The sequence below is a fragment of the Trachypithecus francoisi genome, unplaced genomic scaffold (assembly GCF_009764315.1).
Source record: "Trachypithecus francoisi isolate TF-2019V2 unplaced genomic scaffold, Tfra_2.0 Lachesis_group0, whole genome shotgun sequence".
Lineage (NCBI taxonomy): Eukaryota > Metazoa > Chordata > Mammalia > Primates > Cercopithecidae > Trachypithecus > Trachypithecus francoisi.
The window spans coordinates 186,837,597-186,863,169 of NW_022681453.1; the positions used below are offsets into that span (position 1 = coordinate 186,837,597).

A 25,573-nucleotide genomic window follows, 5' to 3' on the forward strand; every position below is an offset into this window, starting at 1 on the left:
TATTTTCCATCCAGTGACCCATCTTGATAATGATCTCTAGCTGTAACTGTGGAAGCCTAATGCTCTACTAAACTCTGTGCCAAGAGGTCACAGTGGAAATTCATTTCCATTATGCAGAGTCATCTGCACTTGTACTTCCTAGTGAATTTCCACTGAAGATGGTTCTTGTTTAGTTCAAGGAAGAAAATAACTTGGTTGGCACCTGGAGCTTCTGTCTTGTTTGGTATGAAAACAAATCATTTTCAGGAAGTGCAATAAAGAGTTGCCACCCACAGGGCTGGGTGTGCCCTGACTCATGGGAAAGGCAAACTCTGCCGTGGCCAGGCAGGTAAGTGACACCTTTTCTTAGAATGAGGTGAAAGATAGGTCAGTGTTCCTGTAAGGGGTCACTGTCACCCTGGAAATCTCTCTTCTTGGTCATAGTTTAATAGCTTTACTTGGAGAATATCTAGGGTTCCAATTGTGACAGCTGGACAGGATCCTAAAGATAACATTCTGTCCATAAATTTGACACATTTGTGTATTCATTTGACATCATGTGTCAGGTGCATCTGTGAAAGCATTAGTGATATGTTACTTGGGTTTTGACGATGGAAACATGAATGCAGTGTGGTCTCTGCTTCCAGGAGGTCACATAAATAATCAAGACAGTACATAGAAGTATATGCAAAAAATATCTGAAGGGGCTAGGGGCAGTAGCTCACATTGTAATCCCAGTACTCTGGGAGGCTGAGGCAGGAGGATCACTTGAGGCCTGGAGTTCAAGACCATCCTGGGCAATATAGCAAGATCCCATCTCTAAAAAAATAAAAGTAAAAAAATTAGCCAGTGTGGTGGTGTATGCCTACATTCTAGCAACTAAGGAGGCTGAGGCAGGAGGATCCCTTGAGCTCCAGAGTTTGAGGCTGCAGTGAGCTGTGATCATACCACTGCACTCCAGCTGGGGTTACAGAGTGAGACCCTGTCTGTCAGGAAAAAAAAAGTCTGATGGCTCTAATTGGATGGTAACTCCCTAGGGACCTGGGGAAACTCAGATGAAGAGATTGTCATTTGATTGGGCATTGAAGGCTAAGTGGGAATTTGTTTGGTGGGGTAGAGGATATTTAAGTGGGAGAAATAACACGAATAGAGACATGGAGGTGAGAAAGTGCATGCTGCCTTGAAAAATCAATCATGAAGGTAGACTGCATATTAGAGAGGCTATGGAGATGGGTTAGGGTCTACATTGAGAGAAACCTTGATTGCTGTACCGAGAAGCTGAGACTGCATTCTGAAAGGAGCATCAAGTAGATCAATGAGATGAGTGCATCTGTGCCTTAAGAAAATGATCAGCTGTAGTGTGCTAGATGGATTGAAGGCGAAGGTGCTAGAGACAGCAGGAGCTGTCTGAGCTGCTACAACAGCCCAGGGAAATGATAAAGCAAAATTGAATTAGGGTTGAGGCAGTCGATATGAGAGATGACTCATAGATAGAATAGAAGTCACCCAGTCTTCTCATTTTGCAGAAGGGGAGACTCAGCCCCTAAGAAAATGACACGTGCAAAGGTCACAGCCCTGGTCCCAGCTTAACACTGAGGTGATCTCATCCTCTGCCCAGTGTCTTAGACGGGTGACAGAACATATGGCTTTTGAGAGAACTGCTTGTCAAGATCTCCACCCTTTTTTATCTTGTAAGGATTCCATGACATCTCTTGATTCTGAATGAGATGAGATTGGCTCTTTTTGGAGTTATTGAATCTCTAATCGCTGGAGATATTCAAGCAGTGACTAACTGGACTGCTACCGTGAAAGTTCAGGCATTGGTTGAAAACTCCTCTACAAGGTCTTTAAGACCTATCAACCCTGATTTTTTTTCTTCTTTTCTTCTTCTCCTCCTTCTCCTTCTCCTTCTTCTTCTTCTTCTTGTCGTCGTTAAATTTAATTCCTGGGAAAAGAGACTTAGAACAATCTTATCGGGGAGTGCTTCATCCATTTGGCTCCTCAGGATTATTTTAGACAAAAGGCAGAGAGAATTAAAAATGGATGATTGAGCTCTAAGAATGGTGGCCTGTACTTCATTCAGAGCAGTGATGGAATAACCATTTTGTTGCCAATAAATTAACGCTGACTCATCTGGGAGATGTTGGTAGGCTGACCCAGCTTGCAGGATCCTGGTCAAAATGGAATTAATCCACATAGCATAATACTTTTCTTGCTGTTGCCATTTCTTATAGGGCTTTACAGATAGCCATGTGTTTCCCTACAAATTACAGGTAAATCATACCAGTAGTCCTGTGGATGGTTATTATTATTGTCCAAGTTTAATCAGGAGCTTGAGCCTGGGAAAGGTTAAATGATTTGCCCAGAACCCAAGCAAGTTAAACATTGAACCAGGACTTAAGTTTTCTATTATTGCAATGCCAAATTCTTCCTGTTCCCTGCCTGTGCAGATCTCTGAGTCAGGCTTTAGCTTTTGTTCATATTCATATCCACAGCATCTGCTGCAAATCCTGAGATGCTATAAATAATTTAATAAATGTTTATTGAATGAACATATGAATGAATGGAGGAATGAATAATATATTTGAAGTAATAAATGATGACTTGAGTTTTAAGAATAGCTTAAGAAATTAGAAAACAAAAAAAACACCACCACCTAATTGGGTACCTTCTTGGCACTTTGACTTTTCCTTCTAGTGGTTACAATTTTTGCGCCTTGCATTATGTGGTATCGCTGAGGGATGTAGTAGAAACTACATGGATGGTTTGGAGAGTTAGAAGGTTTGGATTTAAATTATAGCTCTGCTAATTGTTAGCCATATAATCGTGTACTGGTTACTTAGCCTCTCTGAACCTCCAGTTCCTCATCTGTAAAAGAGTTTAATAGTATCTTTTACATAACATGATTGCGGAAGGAATTCTATGGTCAGTGTAGTAAAGCCTCAAAGCCTGCCATGTTAGCCGGGCGCAGTAGCTCATGCCTGTATTCCCAGCACTTTGGGAGGCCGAGGCAGGCAGATCACCTGAGGTCAGGAGCTTGTGACCAACCTGGCCAACAAAGCAAAATGCCATCTCTACTCATCTCTACTAAAAATACAAAAATGAGCTGGGCATGGTGGCACGTGCCTTTAGTCCCAGCTGCTTGGGAGGCTGAGGCAGGAGAATAGCTTGAGCCCAGGAGGCAGAGGTTGCAGTGAGCTGAGATGGTGCCACCGCTGTACTCTAGCCTGGGCAATGGAGCGAGACTTCACCACCACACACACACACACACACAAAGAGGCCTGCCATGCAGTGCAACTGCAAAATGTTATCTTTGTGTGTGTGTGTGTGTTTTTTTAGGATTCTCTGTCAACCCATTAGCTAATAAGACACCCACTGTGTTTTTCTTTTTATTTCTCCAAATTATGACCTATGGTAGGCCCCATGTTTACTGACTGGCTAAATAATTTTTAAGTTCTTTCAGAGAAGAATTATAGGCACAAAATTCCCAACTATTTCTATTACTTTTCGGATTAGTTGCCAGTCAGCCTTCAGAAAGACTACTGACTTGCACTTTCATTAGCAATATGTGAATCTACTTGTTTCTCTGTGCACTTACCAGGATTTAATTTTATAACTTGCATTTGTCTTTGCTAAATTAATATGTAAGAAATATCTTATTATTGTTTTAATTTGCATTTCTTTAATTACTAAAAAAATTTCCCAAGTAGTGGTTTATTGTTTGTGCTTCTTTTTATATGGATTGTCAGATGACAATATTTAAAAATAGTCTGGGCTGAAGATGCTTGATATAAAAGGGCTAAAAATGTTTACTGTTTTGAGTTGCTTACATTTATTTATTTATGCATTCATTCATTCTCTCAGCCTTTATTAAGCTACCTACTCTGTGCCAGGCACTGTTCTAGGCGCTGCACATACTATGAAGAAAAAAATAAATGAGTAAAGACAGTGACTTCCAACCTCTTCATTTAACATGTGTGATAGTTGAGGTCTGGAAAAGTGAGGTTAATTACCTAGGACCATACAGCTTGTTCAGTAGCAGAGCCAACCATTTATTTGAACAGTAATGATTTTAAATGTTTTGTGTCTGTAGCCTTTTCAACCATGGAGACATCCTGGAAATTTCAGTATTGTGATGTTAATACCATCTATAAACTGTGTCTGTGTTGAAAAATCAGAGTCCCGATTTTTGGTTTAGAAAATATGGTCACCTGGTTCTTCAGTTATAATTCCTTCCTAGACCTCTCTACTGCTTAAGTCTAAATTCATTCTTAAATGAATAAACTTAATATTAAAATAGGATCAGGAAATAAATCCCAACCCAAGCATTTCAGACCAATTGTGAACCTCTTTTGACATGTTTTTGGTAAATGAGAAGAACTGATGATGTATTTCCCTATCAAATAAAATAGATAATTTAGATTTAATAAGGCAGTTATCTTCAGGTAATAAAAATTCAACTAACTTGCCGTAACTATCTTGTTTAAAGTCAATTAAGAGCCTCATATTTCTCACTCACTGGGTAAAATTTAATAGAACTTCAGTTAAGCATTTATTGCTTATTTAATTCAAAATTAAGTTAATCACCACAGTTGGTAACAACCACTGAGTATTTAATTAACATTCAGCAAACTATCTTATTAAGTCTAAATTAGATACAGACAGGTCTTGTTTATCCCCATCAGTTTGCAAACACCACCTCCCCCACCTCCCATCCCGAGGGGGCTTTGGTTTTCCTACAGTTTTCCTTTTTTGATTCATCATTTTTATTTTCTTCTAGTTAAGACTTCACTTGGGTGAAAGAGGAGAAGAGGCAGCAGTCCATCATGTTATAGAAAGTTTGGGCTCTTAGTATAACTGAGAAACTTTTTCAATCTTTTTTCTTCAATCCCATTCTATTACATTTCATTTTTCAAAAGGTATTGAGCACATTCTCTGTGTGAGGCTTCTTTTAAACACGAAGGAAACCATAAAAGAGGTCATTCTGACATATTTGGTTTTATTTTCTCATCCTAGAAATGAGAGGATTGGGTTTAGTTTATCCGTGTAACCCATATTATTGGCTTGCAGTGTGCAAGGCACTTAGCCGAGTGTTGTGGATACACGTTGATTCAGACAAGGCCCCTGCTCTTAAGGAGGACACAGTCCAGTGTGAAAACTGCAAAGTTCTGCTGTAGGAGCACGAAGCTCCTTTAGAATGCTGTGATTCTGTAAGACAGCGTTTCCAAAGTGTTGAGGCTGTTCTATTAAGAAAAGGGTCCTGTAGCCAAGTAAGTTTGGAAAAGTCCAAGTTAAACAAAATTAAGGAAATTTCCGTATTGCGGATCTTTACCATGGGATTTTCGGAGTCTTTAGTAAATGAATGTACACTCTGACCTCCCAGAAGGTTTGTTTCCCAAAGTTATTTGATCAGAGAACCCCTGCACCCCCCTACTACCCTTTTTACTGGAGCATTTCTTGGGCTCAGTGATGTAATATGCTGTGGGGAAAGGTGCTGTGGGCTGTGAACCCTGGCCACCAGCCTCCCACAGCCCAGAAGGGGTACTCAGACTTTCACCCTAGTAACTATGATACAGGGTCAGAATTCTACTTTGTCTGAAAGTTGTGCACGTCAAGTGGGCGATTTTAGACATGGAGTCCTTTAACTGGAGTGGAGGGTATGTAACCAGAACAGCCTTTCCTCATGGAGGAGTGCTGGGTCTTGTGGGAGATAGAGTGTGGAGGTAGAAAGGCATGGAGGGTTGCCGGGGAGTCACGGGGAATAGAATAACTGAAATTCTGACGTGGCCGATTTGGTGGAGATTCCCTAACACATTGATATAACGTAGACCAATATTCAGTATAGCCTGAATCTGGAGAAGTGAGAGGCAATGACTTTTTTTGGTGCAGAACTTTCTGTCTTTGGCTTTGTTCCAGCTGCGTGACTGCCCATCTGCAGAAGTGATTGTTGACTCAGGTCTGTAAGATATTCTCATTCTCATGCTTTGTTTGGGGCAGAGCCTCTGCCTTGCAAATTACTCTTATGAGAGGGAGCCTCATCTTTTTTTTTTTTTTTTTTTGAGACAGAGTCTCGCTCTGTTGCCCAGGCTGGAATGCAGTGGTGTGATCTTGACTTACTGCAACCTCTGCCTCCCAGGTTCAAGCAATTCCACTGCCTCAGCCTCCTGAGTAGCTGGGATTACAGGCGTGCCCTACCATGCCTGGCTAATGTTTTTGTATTTTTAGTAGAGATGGGGTTTCACCACATTGGCCAGGCTGGTCTTGAACTTCCAACCTTGTGATCTGCCCGCCTCGGTCTCCCAAAGTGCTGGAATTACAGGTGTGAGCCACTGCGCCCGGCCGAGGGAGTCTCAGCTTCTTCATGAACAGCATCATTCTAGCCAGTCTAGTTTCCGTTTACCTTGTCATCTACCACTTCCTCCACCTTACCTTCCCCCCAGCTTCTCTTATTCTGGTGAATCACCTGTGTCTTCATTTTTCATTCTTATTCATCTGAATCATCTTTTTCATATAAGGCAAGGTACCCTTTTATATTCTTCCTGGAAAGATATCTACTTCATTTAAAATAATGCTACCGATTTTCTTCTCTCTGGTAGCAACCAGCAGACGGAACACGCTAGATGAGGTGCAGGATAATCTACGAATCTGGTCCGCCATATCATGGGAGATTTCACCTAACAGTGAATTCTTTCAGAGCCTCTCAGCAATATCTGCCTTGTTTTTCATATCTGTATAGAAAGGAACACTGACAAAGAAGTGGAAAGAGCTGGGTTGTATTTCTCATTCCATTTTGGGCTTGAATTTTTCTGAGTCTGAGTCTCAGTTTATCTGTGTATGAAATGTTAGGGTTGCGCTCCTGTGTACTCTCAAGGCCTTTTAACTAGAAAATGTTTAATTTTAATGTTGACTAAGTCAACACAAGCTTCAGTCAACCTGGATTGCTTGATCCTACATGTATTTTTGAGCCTGGCAATATGAGGAAACACTTGCAGTGAGCATAGCTTCATGCCCACACACAGTAGGCATTCCATGAATATTGGTTCTCTTCCATCCTGACTCCTTCTGGATTCATTTTCTTTTTATTGCCTGTTGCTTTTTAGTCACCCAAGCTTATCTCTTTCTTTCAATGCTGTAAATCTTCCTTTCTCATTCTCCATCTGGATAGCTTCCTGTCTCCTCACCTTTTTCCCTCTGGCTACGCCTATGGATGCTGTCCACTCTGAAACCTCCCAAAGACAAGTGATTGCAATGGAGGCACAGATTGCAGGGTGGTGGTCCTGGCCAGCTACAAATCTTTGCAAGAGACTGGCACCATTTCTTTATGGAATCATATTGTTGTTCGGTGAGTGAGACCAAGTTTGTCCTCAAGGATCCCATAATGGAGGTGAGATGCTTTCTTTTTGACACTTAGAGGAAACAACAGTCCATGAGGTATATTATAAATTGGAAAGGAGGGGTTTTTGCTTTCTAGGATTGGGCAATGCACTACTAGGTTCTCAGCATGGATTCTTGAGTATCTAGGAAAACCGGTCATGTGGAAAGCTTAAGCTTATTTTTCAGGCCTTGAAAAGACAGCCTGCATGTTTCATTTCACTCTCTACCCAAACTGACACTTCAGGGATGAAAATGTCAGCAGACAGCCAGCAAGTGGCTGACTAGAGGGCATGATGTGGGCTGGTAGTGCAACTCTTCAAGGATGATATGCCAGAGAGGGCAGAGCACAGTTAGGACAAGACCAAGGATGTCGTTTCAACATGAAGAGGCCTTTGGTAACCTCGGCAAGGTTTGGTTCTGCTCCAGTAGAGATTTTCAGAAGCTAAGAATTCATCTTGAGAGTACTTTTTGCTTCCTCTTCTTTTGTATTAAACATAGTACTCACCTTTCAGCCTTTGCCTTTAGTCCTTTGGCTATTCCTAGTTAGATAGGCCTAATTCCAGAAGCATTTGGAAAGCTCTGCTCTAAGTATGTAGTGCTTAAGGGCCAGAGTTCTGGAGCTACACTGCCTGGATTTGCATTCTGGCCCAGCCAAAAATACCTCAACTTGTTGCTCAGTATTTTTAGGCCTCTGTTGCCTCATCCATAAAATAATAATAAGAAAATTACTCATCTCATTGCTGTGAGTATTAAATGAGTTAATACATATAAAGCCTTTAGAACAGAGCCTGACACTTGATAAGTGCCCATTGAATATTAGCCACTGTTATTATGTGTTACCTTTATTAAGTCACAAGACGGTGATTTGGAAAAGATAATAGAGGTTATCTAAATGATTTTTTTTGTTATTGTTGTCTTTTTCAATAAACTTTTAATTTTGGAGTAATTTTAGGTTTATAGAAAAGTAAAAATTGTACAGGGAATTTCCATGTACTACTCACCCACTTGTCCTCATTTTTGATGTCTTACAATACTATGGAACATTTGTCAAAACTAAGAAGCTGACGTTGGTACATTACTGTGAACTAAACTCCAAACTATTTATATTTCACCAGCTTTTCCATTACTTTCCTCTTTCTATTCCAAGATCGAGTCCAGGATACCCAGTTTACAATCATTTTAAAACTTTCATCTTCTTTAACATTTATTTACTTATTTTTTTTAAGACAAGGTCTTGCTCTGTCCCCTAGGCTGGAGACCCCTCCTGGTGTGATCATAGCTCACTGCAGCTTTGACCTTCTGGATTCAAGCAATCCTCCCACCTTAGCCTCTGGGGTAGCTGGGACAACAGGTGCGTGCCACCACACTCAGCCACGTTTTTGTATTTTTTGTAGAGACAGGGTCTCACTGTGTTGCCCAGGCTGGTTTCAAACCCCTGGGCTCAAGCCATGCTCCTGCCTCAGCCTTTCAAACTGCTGGGATTACAGGTGTAAGCCACCACGCCTGGCCCATATTCCTTAATATTTAGAGAAGGATTCCTTATAGAAAAGCCTATTACAGGCCAGGCACGGTGGCTCACGCCTGTAATCCCAGCACTTTGGGAGGCCGAGGCAGGCAGATCACCTGAGGTCAGTAGTTCGAGACCAGCCTGGCTAACATGGAGAAACCCCGTCTCTATTTAAACAAATACAAAAACTAGCTGGGCGTGGTGGCTCACGCCTGTAGTCCCAGCTACTCAGGAGGCTGAGGCAGGAAAATCAGTTGAACCTGAAGGCAGAGGTTGCAGTGAACTGAAGATTGTGTCATTGCACTCCAGCCTGGGCAACAGAGTGACTCTGTCTCAACAACAAAAAAAAAAAAAAGAAAGAAAGAAAGAAAGAAAAGCCTATTACAACCTATAATGTTGTAATCGTGTAATCTGGAGCAGCTGTGGATGAAGTCCAGCGGGATGGGACCCACCTTTTTTTCTTTCCCCTGATTTCTCTCCCTGAAGGGCTCCGGCAAAGCAGGGCTTAAAAGTCACTTTTATTTTTTTTATTTTTTTTAATTTATTTTTATTTTTTAACTTGAAACACAAACGCTTTATTTAAAGGAGCATCTCAATTCCGCGTGGCGGGCAAAAAATAAAGGAGCAGATTGTGACACACCAATCCCATCGGCCAAGTGGTGGAACCCAACATCCAAGACCCAGCGAGCAGGCAAGCTCAGCACAACCTCCGGGCTTCTCGCTCTGACTCCAACAGGGTGAGCACGTCGCCCTCGCGCACCGGGCCTTTTACATTGCGGATGATGGAGCGGCTCGTGTTGTCCATGAATTCCACGCGCACCTGTGTGCACTGTTCCTGAGAGCCGGTCCTGCCCCGGACCTTAGTGACCCTGGCCAGCTTGATAGGCTGCACACGGCTGGTGTCCATGATGGTGGTGCGGCGGCGGTCTGGCGGAAAAAGTCACTTTTAAGTGACTTTTTAAAAGTGCATTGAGTCTCCTTGTTCTTAGGGGAAGAGACTGAGGCCCCCAAAAGGGAAGTGACAGTGCTGGGAGAAGCTGGAAGCCCAGAGAAGGTCAGAAAAGGATCTTGGAGATGCCTTGATCCTGTCCCTGTGGAATAAATGAGTGAGCAACCACTGGGGACTCCCAAAAATCTGGGTTTGAATCCAGGCTCCTCCACCTTTCCCCTCATTTTTCCTTATCTGTAAAGGGGGTTCAGCGATCAGTAAGTAATGTCTCACAGGACTTAACCCTCACAAAATACCACAGTTTTACCTTGTGAAAGTTAAGCGAACCATTGTGCCCACTTTTAGCACAGCCTGGAACATAGTAGGTTCTCAATCCATGTTTGGAAAAAGAGGCCTTGAAAATTAAGAAATTATCCCCTTAGAACTTATTTCAAGAAGACTGGGACAAGTTGATGCAAAACGAAGAAGAGTTATTCATGAGGAAATCTGTGACACTCAGGAATGGAACCAGTGTTTGAGTATCTGATAAGCAGGATATACTGTCTGTTTTTATTCTTGGAGGCTTTTATCATACAATACTACATTATGTTACAGTCTGACTTTCACACAAATTGGATCCCGAAACTTCTTACAGGAATTAAAAATACAAACTCGTGGGCAGTATGTGTTTTATAAATTACAGAAAACAGTAGTGTAAAGACGTGGCATAGCAAGTGCAGTGAAGCGTGCGCAGGCATTGATACCCGAGGAACGCAGGCATGAGGCAGCAGGGAAGGCACAGCACGCTGGGTGAGGCAGCAGGTGCGCAATTCTGTCCCTGGAGCCTGGAGAGATGGGGGAGGAGGGACATCTCTAGCTGGGAGGCTGGGTGAAGGAGCTGAACCCTGGAGACATAAATCCCCTGTATATCTTCCTTATCCTGACATTTATGGTCTTATTGAATGGGGCCAACTGACTTCTGGAACCTTATCTCCATTGCTTTCCCTCACTCTTGTCTTTGTTTCTCCATTTGGATTACCCTGCCCTGCCATCATTACCTGTTTGAACCTAATTGATCTTCAAGGTCTAGCATACTAATGCCACCTCTTCCATGAACCAAGCCTTGATTTCTGCCCATCCCCCTTAGCAGGAAATAATCACTTCTTCTTATGGTTCCATGGCCCTTTGTCTGTACTGCTTGCGTGGCACTGATCACTTCTTACCTTCACTTGTAGTTATCAATATGCTTGTCTTATTTTGGGCTTTTTACTTCTTTAGTACATTCCTGTCAGTCCGGAACTTGACAAACACATAGTGAACATTTGTTGGATGGATGGACAGGTTTGACACTGCTGACACTAGACTCAAATTTAGTTTCTTTATAGTAGAATTTTATTTTATTTTATATTTTTTGAGGCAGAGTCTTGCTCTGTTGCTTAGCCTGGAGTGCAGTAGTGGGTTCTTGGCTCACTGCAAGTCCACCTCCCAGGTTGAGGCGATTCTCCTACCTCAGCCTCCCAAGTAGCTGGGATTACAGGTGCCTGCCACTAGGCCTGGCTAGTTTTCTTTATATTTTTAGTAGAGATGGCATTTTGCCATGTTGCCCAGGCTGGTGTGAAATCCCTGACCTCAAGTGAGCCGCCTGCTTTGGCCTCCCAAAGTGCTGGGATTACAGGTGTGAGCCACCACGCCCCACCTAGAGTGGAATTTTAACTTGCTTATCTTTACATCTCCCATGCTGGCACTGAGAAGTTGCACATTCCTTCATTTCACAATACAGTTTCAGGCACTATTTCAGCAGTGAACAGTCCATTTGTTGATAGTTAACACAGAGAAAATAGTACTCATTGGGATGTGTTTTTATACTTGTAAGGTTGATCTGGATTTGTTTGTTTTGATATATAAGGGCCAAGAAAGCAATGGTTTGTTAATCTACGAGTATTTCTGGTGCAGAATGCAAATGCTGTCTTATTCCTTCAACTGGCTTTATACTAAAAAGAGATCACCGGGCTCAGGAAGGCCCCATTTTTCAGATAATACAGCAGTTCCATACTGACTTGCCTCAGGAGTAAAATCCCTTTCCAGTTTTTAAAAAGATAGTACCAGGATGCCACAATGCTCATAGTTGGGCTTTTTTGTACATGTAGATTTTTTTTTTTTAATATAGTGACAGAATGCATACCACTGAGGTGGTAAATGGAAAAAATAAGTGCAGTGGAGTATACTGTCTGTTTCTTGGGGCCTTTTCTATTAATCACAGGAGGAAGCATCAGACATGACCAGGTGAGAGAGCCAGCTGACCCAAGTTCATGCCAGATCAAAATCAGAATGGCAAAACTGGGAGGAGTTTAATGCTGTTGAATTGAGAAAGCATAAGGTTCTCAGAGTGATAGAGCTGGAAGGATCATAGAGGTCATCTAGTCTAATGGTTCTCAAACTCGAAGGAACGTTAGGGTCATCCTGGAGAGTACTGGATTCCGTCTCCGAGGTTCTGATGCTGTAGGTCAGGCGGGACCCCTGAATTTTCATTTCTAAGAAGCTCACAGGTATTACTAATGTTGAAGAGAACCTACGATCTAGTTCAACTTCTGGGATTTCTTTCTTTCTTTTGTAAAAAAAAAAAAAAGTTTTTAAAGACGGGGAAATGAGGCCTGGAAATAGAAAAGATTTGCCTAGAGTCGCACAGCCTGTCAGGTCAGGTAGAGTCAAAATCAGGCACCCCGACTTACGGACTGCTTCACAGTGCCACCAGAGATTGTCCTGCAACAATATTATTTTTAGATCTCTGCAGAATGATAGCTGGGTCTTACCCCTTTGCCTGATCTGGTCACAAACTTGTTTTTCAGGTCTTTCCATTAGGCTCTCTTAAGCTAATTAAAAAAAAAAAATCCGTTAACCCACATTTATTGACCACTGCTGTTTGTTCAGAACTGTATTTAGACTGGAGGTATAGCACTGCAGTAGTCTGAAAACATGTTCTTATCTATAAACAAAGACAGTCACTCCTCCTAGGGCTGCAGGAAGTCACTGAACATATACCTGGCCCTCAGTGTACACGTTACTAAAGAGAATAAGATGTGGTCTGCACCCTCTCATGCACCAGTGGCTTCTTGAGCAGCATGATAGAGAGAGACAGCTGAGATTTAGTGGAAAAACACAAGGCTTAGAATTGGGAGAGCTGGGTTCAAGCCCCAACTTTGCCACTGAATGGTTGTGTAGTCTTGAACAAGTCACCTGCCCTCTCTGAGCTATAATTTGAAATAGACTTAGCTTAAGCAATAGGAGAGCAGTAATGAGCTAGAGGAAGGATAGAAATTGGGAAGAAGCAGAAATCCGCTTAGGAGGTGGCAAGTTTTGGACTGAGGTGGAATTGATCTGAGGGGGAGACCTGGTAGAAAGAGCTAGGCAGCATGAGGCTGAGTGTCTAAAGGGGTAGCAGGCCTGGGGGTGGTCCAGTGATGGTTGAATGGGTGGGCCAGCCCAGCGAGGGGATTATCTGCAATCCAGTAGAGATGCCCTCATTTTCATGGCAGGGTCCCCCTGTGCCAGTAGACAGACCCAGGTCTGGGAAGGAGGGCTGGTTGAAGTGAGATGGATACCAGTCTTGGAGCATGGTTGGGGAATCTGGCCAGGGTGATGGCATCTGTTTTGGAATGGAGCCTTGAGGCACATTTTCAGTTCTGCTCCCTGGACCAGCATAGGAGGATGGCAGACAGTACAGTGATTTGAATGCAGGATTGATCCTGCCACCTTGATTTCTGCCTTTATTTAGTGGCAAAGAGACTAGATCAGAACAGTACTGGATGTGATTGCTGTAGTCTTTCATGATTGATTTAGGAGCTGGGGGAGGCCTGGCTAGGAATTGGAGGATCCTGGGAAGATGAAGATTAGGTCTTACATGAGCCTCAGCTCTCTCATCTGTAAAATGGGAGTAGTGATCGTGATTATGCTGATGTTACCTATTCTGGCTGGAGTAAGGATTAAAGTACTTGTCTGTAGGAAGGTATTTCATGGTTAAAACACACCAGAGAAGTGCACAGTGTTTTTATTACAGGGCAACACCAAAGAACTGGAAAGGAATGAGGGCTGGAGAGATGGAGCTGCCGTGAGGACTCTGGGAGGTCATCCTTGGGGGATGACAGTTGCTGCCTAAGGTGGGACAGGGATGCTGGGAACATGTGACGATGTGCACAAGTGTGTCATGTTCAAGACGGTGCTAAGCCCTGGCCAATTCCATACATGCTCTTTTTCTTTTTCATCCGTAGAGATTTTGGCAAAGGTGTACTTGGTAGTGTTGATAAAGCTGACACTGCAGCACCCCCAGTTTATAGGTGTGAGAAGAGTGAGGCTCCCACAGTCTCACTTGGACAGGGAGTCAGGGCTGTGATGGAGCTCCAGGAGTTTCTAGGTTCTCTGTCACTTGATAGTCAGTGCCGGGACAGACCTCAGGGATTCGGCCAATTTCACAGATGGGGAGAGTGAGTCACGTTGGGAAGTCTGGTCCCAGTGGAGGGCACCACGTGCCCACAGGGAAGTGTCTTTCCCAGCCTCCTCCTCATGCTTCTCCTCATTTCTCTCTGGAAGTCCTAGTCCTCCTCCTCACGCTGAGACCCAGTTAGGGTGATTGTCCATATTTCTTCATTTATCTGTTTTTTCTATTGCCCAGGGACTACTCTAAGCACCGTGCTGGTTGCTGACTGTTTGCTTTTCCAAGAGCTTGGAATCTCTGTTGGTTCACGTCACAACTCAAGAGAATACGTTCTCATTCTCCCAGTGTTTGTCTTCTGCCCATTGCATCATATTGCTCTTCCTTGTTTGGAATGAAACTTCTAGCAATCATTTGGTTCTCTTCACTTCAGGTCACACTGTTGTTTAGTCAATGTGAGAATCTTTCAGATGTTCTGCATTTGCAAAAGGATATTCACAGCCAATGTGTATGTCAGTGAAGGACACTTGTTGATTCCATATGTATTGTCTGCTGTCCCAGGGACTGGGGACTGGAGGTGAATAAAGTCTCATTTGGGCTGTCTAGGATGTTGTGATCCACACAGGAAACAGACATGGAAAGCCAGACTGGGGCCGTGGGTGAAGTATTGTAATACTGGTCTCTGTGTATGATCTATGGAAGTTTCCTAAGTAGCAGGGTGGTTGAGAGAGTCCATCATCACTGCAGATGAGTGCCTCTGTGGACATGCAGATATATTAGGCCAGAGAGAGAGCAGGGAGGAGAGAGAGAGAGAGAGACAAAGAGAGAGAGAGAGAGAGAGTGAGCAAGAGAGAGGGAGGGAGAGAGACAGAGAGAGAGAGAGAGGTTTTGAAAGCATTGATATGGAGTCTACATATTCACCTCAGCCTCATTCCCTGTTATCATGGACGCATGCTGCCCTCCAAGGCTTTTGCATTGGCCACTGTGAAGAGCATGCATGGGATCTTCCATGGTGGCCTTGCATTGCCTCCTGTCTTCACAGCGGAGCTTCTTTATCTGACCCGTGCATGTGCCTCTGGTGAGCAGCCCTTCATCACAGCTCTGCGGCCTCCTCCCAGGCCCCTGCCTTCAGCTCTCCAGTTCATTTCATTGCCACCTGTGGGCTTGGAGGGCCACCTGACGCTGTGTCCCTTGGGTCCTCTGTGACTCCAGAGCTGCTCCCCTTCTGGGGCGCCCACATCTGTGACACACTTGTTTGCCCAGTGCATTTTCTGCACTTCGAGTTCCTCTCGTGCTCTCGTATTTCCATTTAAAGCCCTCTCGAGAGGTCTGTCTCCTGCCAGCAGCATTCCTTCTAGTTTACTAGAACTCCATTTCTTACCCTGCCAGGAATCCATCCATGGAGTGAGCTTAGCACAGCCTCTCTGCAGTCTCTTGTCTCCTCCAAAATTGTGGCCTCTGGTTGTGAGAAGTGGGCATCCTGAGTCAGTGACAGCAGTAGTTAGCTTGCAGCAGCTTCCCCTCTGCCCCCGAGTGAGCCTTTCTTCCTCTTCCTCCTCTTTCAGCCTCATCCTGTCTTGGATCCATTTGACAGATAATGGCACCTTCAGGCCTCGTCTTTTGTGTGGCATCTGTGCCTGCCTGGTCAGAAATTACTTGTGAAGCAACATAGAGGGTTGTTGGTTGGGTCCACTTTTAGGATGAAGTCAGAAGGGCTCATGAGTGATGCTTGGCCAATAAGAATGTATTGATTTGATTTACTAATTAATTTCATTTCCAGACACCAATATGCATAGCCTTGTTTGAAGAAAATTGAGAAGAACCATTTTGTAAATGGCAATGAGTGTAAGACGCTTAAATATCTTCCTGCTTTTCCTGGCGCAGGCTTCTGCGCTCCCTGACTCTGCTTTTGTGAAAGGTGTCTGGGAAGGTATCTGTCCTTTGGCTTCCCAGCTGGCCTCTTGCCTTCTCACTCACTGCCTCCGTAGCCTGTGGGTAGAGTCCCTCACCGTGCACACCTTGCCCTGCTATCATCTGACCTCGCCTCTGTTTCCAGGATTTGCTCTGGCTGTCCCCTGCCAGTCATGCTCTGTGCTTGCTACTCTGAGTGTGTCCCTGGCCCCACTCTCTTGCAGCCTCTGTGTCTTAGCATAGGCTGCCCTGATGGTCCGAGGGCCCTTCCCCTTTGTTTCTATCCGGGGAATGTTCTGTCTCCTCCTTGAACCTCCTTATATTCCCTCAAGAAGACTTAAAGCAAAAACAAACCTGAACTTACTATCTGTGGTAATTTTCTGATATAAGCGTAGGACCTACTCATGGGCGCGGTGGCTCAAGCCTGTAATCCCAGCACTTTGGGAGGCCGAGACGGGCGGATCACGAGGTCAGGAGATCGAGACCATCCTGGCTAACACGGTGAAACCCCGTCTCTACTAAAAATACAAAATCTAGCCGGGCGAGGTGGCCGGCGCCTGTAGTCCCAGCTACTCGGGAGGCTGAGGCAGGAGAATGGTGTGAACCCGGGAGGCGGAGCTTGCAGTGAGCTGAGATCCGGCCACTGCACTCCAGTCCGGGCGACAGAGCGAGACTCCGCCTCAAAAAAAAAAAAAAAAAAAATAACACATTTCAAAAATATGGAACCGTATAAAGTAAATGAGCATCACTCATAAATCACTATTTAGACGTAAACATTGTTTATGTTTCTAATATTCTTTCTTTAGTGATGCTTTTCGTGATTTTATGTGCATATGCATTTTACTGACTAAATATTACTATATAAACATTTTTGTATCCTGCCACTTCACCTAACAATAGAGCATGTGCAGCTTCTCATAGCATGAAGAATTGTTTGTACATGTAATTTTGAATGGCTGTATGCTGTTTCATCTTAAGAATATACCATAATATCAATTTTTCATCATTATAAATAGCGCTGTGATGAACATCCTTCTTACAAAATTCTTTATCTGCACCTATGATTATTTTCTAAGGTAGATTATTAGAATGCGAAATGCCTTGCACAAAGGACAATAACTTTTTCACCCTTAGTTTCAGAGAGAACATGTTGTCTCTGGAGAAACACAGAAACATGGAAAAACATAAAAGAAAATAGGCCGGGCGCGATGGCTCATGCCTGTAATCCCAGCACTTTGGGAGGCCGAGGTGGGCAGATCACGAGGTCAGGTGTTCGAGACCAGCCTGGCCAATATGGTGAAACCCCGTCTGTACTAAAAATACAAAAATAAGCTGGACGTGGTGGCACATGCCTGTAATCCCAGCTACTCGAGAGGCTGAGACAGGAGAATTGCTTGAGTCTGGGAGGCAGAGGTTGCAGTGAGCTGAGATTGTACCACTGTACTCCAGCCTGGGCGACAAAGTGAAATTCTGTCTCAAAAAAAGAAGAAGAAGAAGAAGAAAGAAGAAGAAAGAAGAAGAAGAAGAAGAAGAAAATAAAAACCACCTGCAGCCATTTGCAACAGTCAATGTGAAATTTGCTACATAATTTTATCTGTGTATCTATCTTTCTACCCTACAGGTTGCCAAACATTTTCTGTAAAGGACTAGGTAGTAAATATTTTAGGCTTTGCAGGCCATACATGGTCTCTGTCTCCTCCTCCTCTTTTTCCTTCTGCTGCTTCAAGATTCTTTTAACTATAGAAAAATTATTTCTCGCTAGTAAGCTGTGTAAATATCAGTTTGCCAACCTGGTTCTAGCCTCAAAAGTGGAGCAATTCTGTACATACTTTGAAAGCAATTTTTAAAAAGTTGTTTTATTTAATTAATTAAAAAGTTAATTGATTACTTTTTAGAGACAGGGTCACACTCTGTTGCTCAGGCTGGAGCACAGTGGCATGAACATAGCTCACTGCAGCCTTGGAAATCCTGGGCTCAATCAGTTCTCCTGCCTCAGCCTCCCAAGTAGCTGGGGCTACAGGTGCACGCCACTGCACCTGACCATGTACATACTGTTTTGTAATTGTTCTCTTCCACAATTTAACTACTTCACCAGCGTCCTCACTGTTTTCTGTTTTAGGCAACACAGATATAATTACTGGCATTCTGCTGGGATGCCCACAGCACTTTGTCCAGGTCTCTGATATAGAATTTAAGGCATATCTTACTGCGAGTATTTGCTGAGATGTCTCTTTCTTAAGTCTTAATCCTCTTGAGTCTTTCCAGCCTCAGCACATTTCCTGAGTGGTGCTTAATAGATGCTCAGCAAATCTGTGTGGAACAATTGCCTTAGGCTGCAAGTTTACCCTTCACAATGCTTACATTTAGATTGCAACTCCAGGTTTGCTCCTTGGGCTAGCAGCGTAAATATCACTTAGCACGTGTTACCAATGGAGACTCTCGGCCTCACTCCAGAATCTATGTTGTTAGGTGTTGCTGAAAGTTTGAGAAGCATTACTTTAGAGCTCACCTCTGCTATATTCATCATATACTTACTTATAGTCATCACTACCTCGTTCTTTTCATTGGTCGGAACTTGCTGTGACTAGACCATGGGTTTTCCTTAGTTGACTGACACAGCTTGTTTTACATACGGCACTAGCTGCCATCTTGCCTAGAGAGACCTATGTGGCTGCCATTGCTTTTGGCTGGGAGTGGTTGTGATAGTGGAGGGAGCAAATATTTAATTAGCACCTGCTGTGTGCCAAGTCTTGTGCCCAGCTCTTTATACACATTTTTCCAATGGTGAGACATGATGGTGTTTGCTGAAGGCGTCATAGGGATCTTTAAGTCAGTGATTTTTAACCAGCTAAGGAATTGAAAATATATGAGTGTGTGTGTGTATATATATGTAAAACACATATGTACATATAATATGTACATATATAATACATACTACATATATAACATATAGTACATATAATAGACATGTACATATAATGTATGTACATATAGTATACATACACACACATGCCCAGCCCTCACTCCAGTCTGGAATAAAAATCTCTGAGAAATAGACCTGGTCAAGAGTACTTAGAGAAAATTCCCTCAGTGTTTCCATTACACATCGCTGGTTAAAAACCAATGGTCTAGGCCAGTATCCTACTGTGCAGATGAGAAAAGTGAGGCCCAAAGAGGTCAATGGGCATCCCAAGGTCACATAAATTTAATAGCAAGGTCAGACCTGGATTTTGTACTATCTGCCTGAGGACACACTTCACATTACCTGAGTTGCTTCTAACCTGCAGTGTTGGGGTGGAAGTAGAACTGGGTGAAGAGGTTGAACTCTTGTCTTCAGATCTCTGAGCCTGATAGGGCAGCTGGGAGTGTAGAAAACAGGCACCAAGTCCTGGAGTATCCTTTCCGTTCCCCCTCCACCTTTGCTCACCTTCCTTGTGTCCTCTTTGGGGCTATGATTGAAGAAGCTTGAGGCATTGAAGAACATCGAGGCATTGAAGAACATCATTTTCTACTGCTGTAAGTGACCCAGGCAGCTGCTGTGACATCTGATGTCTTCCTCTAGCTTTGTAGAGTCTTGGACAGCACCTGTAAAGGCTTGAGTGAAAGAAGCTTTGTTCTGATTATTTTTTCATTGCCCGCTCCGTGTCAGATGTTGCAATGGGAGCCCCAGTCAACTTCTTGCTTCCAGTTGTGCCCAGGCAGCGGCAAACAGAATGAGATGTCAGCTGAAGCTTTACAAAGACATCCTATGGAAGGGCATACAGACCTCATGTAGAGGCCAAGGGTGTGATTAGCACTGATTATGTGGCAAATCGGAATGGGAAACCGGAATAGAACTAATGACCATGATAGCTGCCATTTGCCTAGTGTTCACTGTGCCAGGTATTCTGCCTGCATCATTTCCCTTAATCCTGGAACAGCCATGGGAGGGGGTGGAAGTGGCGGGGGTGTGCTGGGGTGGTTTTGTGGCCTCCCACAAGTGGCAAGCTGGGATGTGAACCCAGTTCTGCTTGATTTTAAAGTCCATGACCTTAATTGTCATACTACACTGCCTTCCTAGCTGGTTATGTGCTTATATCTTCTAACCTGCTACTCCTAGGGATTTAAGCACAAAGCCCATAGAGATAGACTGAACTAGTGTGTAAGGACACATGGTAGCACGTATCAAAAATGAAGTGGACTGTATCAATTGATATAAGATTTCCAGTTGCTGGAGGTGTTCAGGCAGGGACCATGGTACCTCTTGGTTGCAGACTATCAAATGGAAGATTTGACTGGCCATCGCAATGCCTCTGGGATTCTAATTCATCGGGGCTTCCAATTTGTGTGGAAGATTCTGTCATAGAGCAGTAAAATGTACTTTGGGTAAAAATCTGTGGATGGGACATTGGCGAGGCTCTGAAGGATTTGATTTTGCACGGCCTATTTCCAGCACCGAGAGTCCTGCTGCTGTGGTTTCTCAGTGCCTGCCATGTGCCCTGCACTGTTTGGCTCTGGATGGGCTCCAGATGTGCGAACTTTCCCACAAGGAGCTCCCCATCCAGGAGGGAAGGGAGAGCATGCTCTCACTGAAAGATGAACTATCCAGTGCCAGGAGTGTGGGGAAAGAGACAAGTGTGCGCCCAGGGAGCTTATAAGAGGGATGCTTTCAAACAGCCAGGAAATTTGTTTTTTAAATATTGGATTTGAACTGGGCTTTGAAGGCTATATATCTGGCATTCCTTTAGGTTGTAGGAGGGTGGCATCCGGACACCATACTGAGCTGTGTGTTGGGAAAAGCAGGTCGGACCCTAATGTGAGCCTCGAATAATAAGGAATTGAAGAGTGAACCTCCTGGGCTTCTTTCTAAAGTCTATAGGGCTCCGGTAAACATTTTTTTTTCTTTTTTCAGGGTGGTAGAGAAAGAGTAGGGGTACATTCTGTAATTCAATAAACATTTGCATTGAGGCCACTGTGACTGCACCAAGCTGAGCCAACCTCTATTAATGACTAAGAGTGAGCCTGAAGGAGAGGTAGGTTGGGCAGAGCCTACCAGGAAGGAGGACCGGTTGGTGTAGGTAAAAGGGAATGCAGTGTCAGTACCTAGCTTTCGAAAGGCTCTAAATGCTGAGATGGTGACAGGGTCTTGGACATAATGAGAGAGAGCTATTAAACACAGTCACAGGTACGGTGTGAATTTTGGAAATCCCTAAAAATGAAGTCCATGGGAGTGCTGCTCTGAACTGTGATACATGTCTGCACCTGGTCACTGGCGTATCTTCTAGCTCTGTTTGCAGCGATGTCTTCTTTTTATACTTCTTTTGATGGTAGAGGAGGAAACGACTTGAGTCTTAGAGCCAAAGAGGCCTGGTTTTGAAATTTTCCTCTGTTAATTTACAGCTCTGTGACCTTGAGAATGTTGTTTCTCCTCCCTGGGTTGTGGACTCTTCATCTGTGAAATCCGGGAGTGGGTGGGGTGGGGGGAATATTCTTACCCTGTTGGGCACAGGTTACAGGGAAGGAGAGAATATCCATCGAGTCCAGTAAATGCGAGTCATGGACATTAATCTTCTTCACCCGCCCTTGTTTTATCCAGAGTGGATAACTCTCTTTTCCCCCTATATGCCCCACAGCTTATAGAGTAGATAACTCTCTTTTCCCCCTATATACCCCACAATTTATAGAGTGGATAACTCTCTTTTTCCCCTATATACCCCACAGTTTATAGAGTGGATAACTCTCTTTTCCTCCTGTATACCCCATAGTTTATAGAGTGGATGACTCTCTTTCCCCCTGTATACCCCACAATTGACTGACTTTGTGCCTTTGCTCATGTAATTTCTACCTTCCAGAAAGCTACTTTTTCTTCACATGTTTCAATCATTTCCATTTGTTTGGGTCAAGCCTCTGCACAGTACCTTGGACACTCTCCCTAGGAATCCCAATGGGCAGTGGCTTCCCTTCTGTCCTTCTCTCATGGTGTGGGTAATTGTTGACCTAATGCTATGTGTTCTGTTTACACCCCTCTCACCTGTCAGCTCCCTGAGGTCAAGGTTCTGGTTCATGTCCCTCCTCTCTGCAGCACTCAGCATGAAGCCTGGCACATAGCGGGTGCCCATAAATGAGTCTTAAATGACTGAGAAAAAGAAGTGATCAGGCTGACAATTGGCATTCCCCTGGCTTTAGAAACCTGAGAGAGGAAAAGCTGGTGTACGAAAGGAGTGTCAGGCCTGTGGCTTCCTATTTCCTCATTCAGGGTACAGGTTGGGCTTGCCCGGAGCCATAGTTCCTTGAGACTTACCACCTCAGGCCTAAATCTGCCTTCTTTAATTACCTCCTTTCCAGGGAACAGGAGTCCTTGTTGTCTGCCCAGAGCTGCTAAATATAGCTCCAACCCCCAGGCCTTGGTGTGCTTCTGGGCCACAGTGCTGCACAGCCTGAGATGTCTGTTGATTTGGGGGTTTCCTCAGGGATTCTTTACATTTTCAAGTTTTCATAAGGGACTGCTTCTTACTTTGAAACCAGCAAAGAGACTTGAAGGGCACAGAGTGTTGAAAATTTTATAGAAGGATGCTAGGAGAGAGTTAAAGAGCTTGGGTAGAGGAGGGGAAAGATAAGTTCTTCAAAGAGGGCTAGGTGGCTTAAAAAGATGACCTTGTTATGCATGTAATGATCTTCAGAAGAGTGACATCTTGTCATGGTTTTCCCAAGAAAGCCTCTTCACATATGACTTTTGTGACCTCTTGGTCCTGCTGTTGGCAGTTAATCCTTTCTAGCTTGAAATAATTTTTTTCTAAGTTTTTCTTTTTTTAATTTAAAAGATGCTGTAATACATCCTTACAGTAAAAATAAAATAATATGGAAGTGTTTGTAATAAAACAATAATTTCCTGTCCTGTCTCTTCCCAGACCAGTTCCATTACCCATAGTCAACCACTTGGAACCATTTTTTGTTTTTGATGTTTTTGGTGGTTACTATCATATTTCTAAATAATATGCTTCTGTCTCTCATGCTTGCGTTACTAGTTTTAGATATGCCTATTAAACTTTATTTTATGATAGGCAAGGACTATTTATTTATATACAGTTGGTCCCTCCCAGTTCTATTCCCAAGTTTTTACAGTTACATTTCTCGTTTATTCTTTGTCTTTTCCTTTATGTTTACAGAATATGCATAAATCTCAGTCTTTTGCTGTATCAACTTTTGACAGTTTCGCTTCACTCACTATTTTGTAGGATGAAGATATTAGAATTTCCCTCCACTTTTCCTCTTCACATTTACCCTTCAGCTTGTCAATAATGTTTTTGGTTACCTTTTGCATCTCGAGGGTTTATGACGGATACATGCATATAGGCACATGTATATATTAATAGTTTTATACATATAGCTAAGTCATCTGTGCTCTGTGGTTTGATTGCAAAAGCTGAAAAAATAAATAATATTTACATTATGATTTCTAGGTAAATATTGCTTAATACAGGGCTGAGTCCTGTGCTGTGGTTTCATTTCCTTTTCTGGGGTTCTGAGGTCATCACCTTTAAGCCACTTGTAGGAGACTGAACTTTCCCTTAGCATCAAAATCTAATAGATGATTCTAATTTTTTTGTAATCATTCTACATTTTATTTTATTTTCGTAGTAAATAGATAATAAATAAACTTCTTATTATAATTTCTTCTTATTTCTGAGAATTTTAGGCTGTATTTTGTTTTTGTTGAGAGGAAAAATTAGCGTTTTCTACATACCTCTGATGTCTTTTCTGTCTGTCTTATTGTTCTCTTGTCTGCTTGGAGTCTGTTCTGTGTGTCTTCTTCAAGTTCCAGCAACTTTTTCTCTTATTTTGGACTGGTTTCTCCATATTTGGGCTATAATTTCTTGTGCACTTCCCCCACCCTTCCCTCCCACAAGGTTTCTAATTGCTTCCTTTTATTTGAACCTCTGTGTTTTTGTTATGGTTTCAGATTTATGATGTATTTCCAGGCTTTCATGGAGGCATTCTTCTGGAGCTCCTGAGTAATGTCATTATGTGTTAGTCATCATTATTAATATTCAGAAGCAGATATGTTATTAAAATATTATTCACCAATTTTTTAATACTAGGCAATTTTGTTTGCTCTTTTTTTTCTCTACTAAATATTCATAGACATTCTAGTTTATTTTTTAATTCCTATATATTTAATAGCCACTCTCCTATTCCACTGAGTGGATGTACTATTTTTAAAATTTAGCCATTTACATATTGTTGAATAGGGGTTATTGCCAGTTATTTGCTCTTATAAATAATACTCTTTTGAACATTTTTATGCATAAAGCCTTTTCATTAAATTATTTTATATGAATTCTTTGTAGGGGAAGAAAACTGGAAAGTCTGTGTCATCATTTTCGAGGACATACGCCGGTGACTACAATTGTGCTAGGTTTTAGTGGGGATCACTTGGCTTTTCTTACTTAAGAACCTTTTTTGTTTCTTTTGGAAAGGAGCAGTAGGAATTGGGAGAGGAGTACCACCTCTGAATCAGCACATTTAGTTTTCTTGGCAGCTTTTGGAAGATATCATATATTGAGACTTACTGCAAAGTTGGTAATGCCTAGTAATTCACTGAGTAGCACCCTCTTTAAAGGAGTCCCCAGGGGTCAGCCAACACTCCATGACTTAGGCCCCTGATGCTCTTATCACCTAAAATCTTTGTATAATAATTATTTGGCCAAGTGTTATTCAGCATAATCATCTCCAACTGGATCGTTGCCCTTATTCACTGGAATTGTTTCTTGGTGACTTTTGGAAAAACCAGATTCATTCTTAAAACTCAAAGAGGTATTCCCATTGAGAATACGCAGCAAGATCTACAACTGCTTCTACACATGGTGTATAAGGAAGGGATTTGAGGAATGGCAGGTTGTTAGAATGAATGGACTGCTGGGAAGAAATCCATAGTCATGGGAAGCATAAGAGTTGATATATTGAAAATGCTACATCGTTAGTCGCCCTGCACCATGGTATTACCCTAAAACTTCATCAGGCTAGCAACATTTACTCTATGGTTACAAATGAAATCTGCATCACATAATTACACAAAAATGGGATCCTTATCTTTGAAAAGCTTAACAATTCATAGATGAACACTGATCATACACTAAAAGAATATATACCAGTTGCCCTGTGGAAAAGTCCTAAGCTTAATGACTCACAGTCTAATTATTTTGGTTAGTGGGTGATAATGTTTTGGAGGTGATGAGGAGACACATACATCCAAAATCTCACAGCTTGGAGAGGATGTGGTCCAACAGTGCTATTTTATTTATTTATTTATTTTTCTGAGACAGGGTCCCTCTCTGGCCCTCTTGGTTCAGGCTCACTGAAGCCTCAGCCACCTCCGGCTCAGGTTGTCTTTCCACCTCAGCCTCCTGAGTAGCTGAGATTACAAGCATGTGCCACCACGCCCAGCTAATTCTTGTATTTTTTAATAGTG

At 42.9% G+C, this 25,573-nt stretch overlaps 2 protein-coding genes across 6 annotated transcripts in view; one reads left to right on the forward strand and one right to left on the reverse strand.

Moving 5' to 3' along the window:
- LPP (LIM domain containing preferred translocation partner in lipoma) overlaps positions 1-25,573 on the forward strand; it is a 731,638-nt gene that overhangs the window by 11,159 nt on the left and 694,906 nt on the right. The window contains exon 1 of one of the 5 annotated variants that reach the window (XM_033213037.1): positions 13,869-13,942. The exons of the other annotated variants lie outside the window; for them this stretch is intronic. The gene's annotated coding sequence lies outside the window, so the exon portion shown is untranslated. Of the gene's footprint in view, positions 1-13,868; positions 13,943-25,573 lie in introns of those variants that run through there. 5 annotated transcript variants of the gene reach the window in all.
- On the reverse strand, positions 9,377-9,808 carry LOC117084367 (40S ribosomal protein S28-like). The gene has a single exon (XM_033213041.1). The coding sequence runs from the start codon at positions 9,765-9,767 to the stop codon at positions 9,558-9,560; it is 210 nt and encodes a 69-aa protein (XP_033068932.1). The 5' UTR covers positions 9,768-9,808; the 3' UTR covers positions 9,377-9,557.

Bases quoted from the DNA above. Each gene is read 5' to 3' on its own strand.
- LOC117084367 (XM_033213041.1), bottom strand. From the start codon at position 9,767: ATGGACACCAGCCGTGTGCAGCCTATCAAGCTGGCCAGGGTCACTAAG.